The sequence below is a fragment of the Paramacrobiotus metropolitanus genome, unplaced genomic scaffold (assembly GCF_019649055.1).
Source record: "Paramacrobiotus metropolitanus isolate TYO unplaced genomic scaffold, Prichtersi_v1.0 Parri_scaffold0000020, whole genome shotgun sequence".
NCBI classification, from domain to species: Eukaryota; Metazoa; Tardigrada; class Eutardigrada; order Parachela; family Macrobiotidae; genus Paramacrobiotus; species Paramacrobiotus metropolitanus.
Window position 1 is genome coordinate 1,153,714 of NW_026570240.1, and position 3,023 is coordinate 1,156,736.

Sequence of the window (3,023 nt, forward strand, 5' to 3'; positions counted from 1 at the left end):
CCAGATCTGACGTATACAGACTCACAGCTGGGCTAACATTGTAAGCTGTAGTTTCCTTGGAACTTTAAAGTCATTTCTAATTTCTCTTCCTCGTTAAGAGAACGTTAATTCCAGGCTTGCTGCAAGCTGTCCCGGTCTCCCATTCGCCTGCTTACTATAACATCAAAATGGACAATGCTACCCATAATAATGGTCACGGGTCCAGTTATGCACTCCTTCATAGTGGATACTCAAATGCTGTCTTCCGGGAATGGCAGTCCAGCAGCACGAGTCTCGCTCCTACGAACTTCATGTACCCGTTATTCATCCAGTAAGACATAAAATTTAGTAAAACTATTGCGCGAAAATTTAACATTTCGCATGATTGGCTTTAGAAGGACAACTGGACGCTATTATCTGTATAACGCTATCATGAGTATGTGCTTGGGTCGGATGGTTAACGTTTATACAGAAACAATTACTTCAGTCGAAATAATTCCTTCTTGGAGCGCAGTCGTGTTAAATTTGTTTCGTGTAGTTTTTGTTTACTAGGGACGACCCCGATGGCCGCGAACCTATCCCGTCAATGAAAGGGCAGTATCGCTACGGAGTGCAACAACTGGAGAATGTCCTCACACCTCTGGTCAAAAAAGGACTCAAGTCCGTCCTTATATTCGGAATTGTGCCGAAAGCATGGAAGGTATAATAGGAGTTTCAGAACTACACAAATCATTGTATGTATGTGTAACAAATTGCTCATGATCAGCATCTGGTTTTATGTTAAAATGTGCCGATAATAATTAATGCGGTGCTAATTTCTACAAACATAGAACTTATCTTTTGTAATCAAACTTTCCATCTACATTTATAAGTCCAATATTTGTCGAATAATGCAGCATTTCCTGATGCAAATTTCCAAAAAGCCATACTACCGTACTAATTAATAACATTTTTGTAACAATTCAGTATTTACAGATAAATATCAAACGTTGCGCCATGTAAATCGCAGTACGTGACTGGTTTGTTAATTTGAAAAATTTGTACTTACTTTATGAATGCTCGTGCAAAATGCAGCGCGGGCTATAATTCTACAACAATAACGACCCAACTCTGCACTGGCATTATTATTATGACTGTGTTATTCGAAAGAATCCGCACTTCCTAATCGAAAAAACCTCATAACTTCCTATACGTGCAGCAAAAAGTAGCATAAATATCATGTTGTAAATTGTTACAGAAGTTTAGTAGAAAAAGTGCATAAACTGCATATGATTCCAAGCATGAGTACACTGCACTAGGTGCACGGATAAAGCCACGCCAGGCATTATATTAAGTTATATTAAATTATGCTAAATTTTACATTATATTAAATTTTACGTTCTATTTTAACTGGCGGTATGTTTTCTTGCCTGTCATATGAAGAATGCCACAACATTTAATGTGACTTTCATAATTATACACGATATTTATTGCAATGCTGGTACATCATCAGACGACACTGCAATTTTAATTAAGGATGACCGAGGATCCGGAGCAGATGCTCCACCCAGTCCTGTGTTGGTTGCTATTCGCCTTCTCCGGGAGAAGTTTCCAGATTTGGTGATTGCGTGCGATGTCTGTTTATGCCCATACACTGACCATGGACATTGTGGTAAAGAAACTTGGAAAACGCGCAATCCGAAATAAAAGAGCATTTATAAAAGGGTTCGCATTCCCCAGGAGTAATGTTATTCTTGCAGGCATCCTGCGACCGAATGGTAATCTGGATGTTGCAGCAAGCATTGCTCGTCTCGCAGAGATTGCGTTGGCATTCGCATTCGCTGGTATGTCGCGGTCACTGCCATAGATGGTCATTAATTTTTCGTTTTCATGACACTTTATTTAAATCAAGTTCTTGCAGGTGCCCATGTTGTTGCACCTTCCGATATGATGGACGGTCGTGTTCAGGCTATCAAACAAAAACTGCGCTCATCCAGTTATGGAAACACAGTGGCTGTCTTGAGCTACAGTTCCAAATTCGCATCCTGCTTTTATGGACCGTTTCGGTGAGCACCAGCTGCGTAATGCGGCACACTAAAGTAATCTGCATGATATTCAGTGGCAGAGCATCCGCTAACTTGAAAATTTAAGCAGATAATGATCTTTTGCCTAAAAGTAGAAATATTTAATTTATGTGTTCACAGAAAAGCCGAACGTCGCATGTATCTGTAATTTAACAATTACCATTGGCCATCACAAGTTTACGAAAATTATTATGTTGACTGGTGATTTGTGTTAGAGATGCCGCACAATCGTCGCCTTCGTTCGGTGATCGTCGAGCCTATCAGCTGCCAAACGGTAAGTAGAGTTGTCTGAGTTACTGTATTTGTGATGAAAACAAAAGGGCAGAAAAATTTTTTTCCCGATTTTCAATGGGCATTTGAAACGTGTAGGAAGCCGCGGTTTAGCCATTCGCGCAGCCGAAAGGGACGTGGCCGAAGGTGCAGACATGTTGATGGTCAAACCCGCGTTGCCTTATCTGGATATCGTACGGGATGTGAAGAATATGTTTCCCCATCATCCCTTATTCGTTTATCAGGTGTCCGGAGAATATGCAATGCTTTTATGCGCTGCCGAAGCGGGAGTTGTAAATCTGAAAGCGGCAGTCATGGAAACTTTCATCAGTATGCGCCGTGCTGGAGCTGATGTTATTATCACATATTTTGTACCGGAAGTCTTGCAGTGGCTGCAAACCGAACAATAGCATTTCCATTTCAGTAGTGTGACTGGTTCTTGCAGTAATACTGATTTTGAACTACGCAGTATACTTTGTTTGTCCTCACGTGAATGTGGTGTACATCTTTTTTCGGACTTTCAACGAGCAGTGATCGCGCAAAATTCTTTTGCTTACCCATAGAGAAAAAATTTTTTGTCATTCAATAGTTTTCAGAAGAGTAAAACATCATTTTTTGAATTTTTTAGAAGTGGAGGTATAAACACCCAAAAAATGACCACTACCCTCCTCTTAAGCTACGCTCTGCCCCTAACTAAATTGTCAGAAGATT

General features: G+C 40.4%; 1 protein-coding gene across 2 annotated transcripts; it reads left to right on the forward strand.

Annotated features, from left to right (window-relative positions):
- Positions 1-3,023, forward strand: LOC129586334 (delta-aminolevulinic acid dehydratase-like). 2 transcript variants are annotated; one of them, XM_055479515.1, is made up of 7 exons: positions 1-310; positions 518-679; positions 1,495-1,630; positions 1,719-1,802; positions 1,880-2,024; positions 2,258-2,316; positions 2,412-3,023. In XM_055479515.1, exons 1-7 carry the CDS (start codon positions 251-253, stop codon positions 2,720-2,722), a joined length of 957 nt encoding a protein of 318 aa, XP_055335490.1. In that variant the 5' UTR covers positions 1-250; the 3' UTR covers positions 2,723-3,023. The 2 variants fall into 2 exon arrangements, with proteins under 2 accessions (XP_055335490.1, XP_055335489.1); XM_055479514.1 differs by having other exon boundaries at positions 4-310; positions 532-679.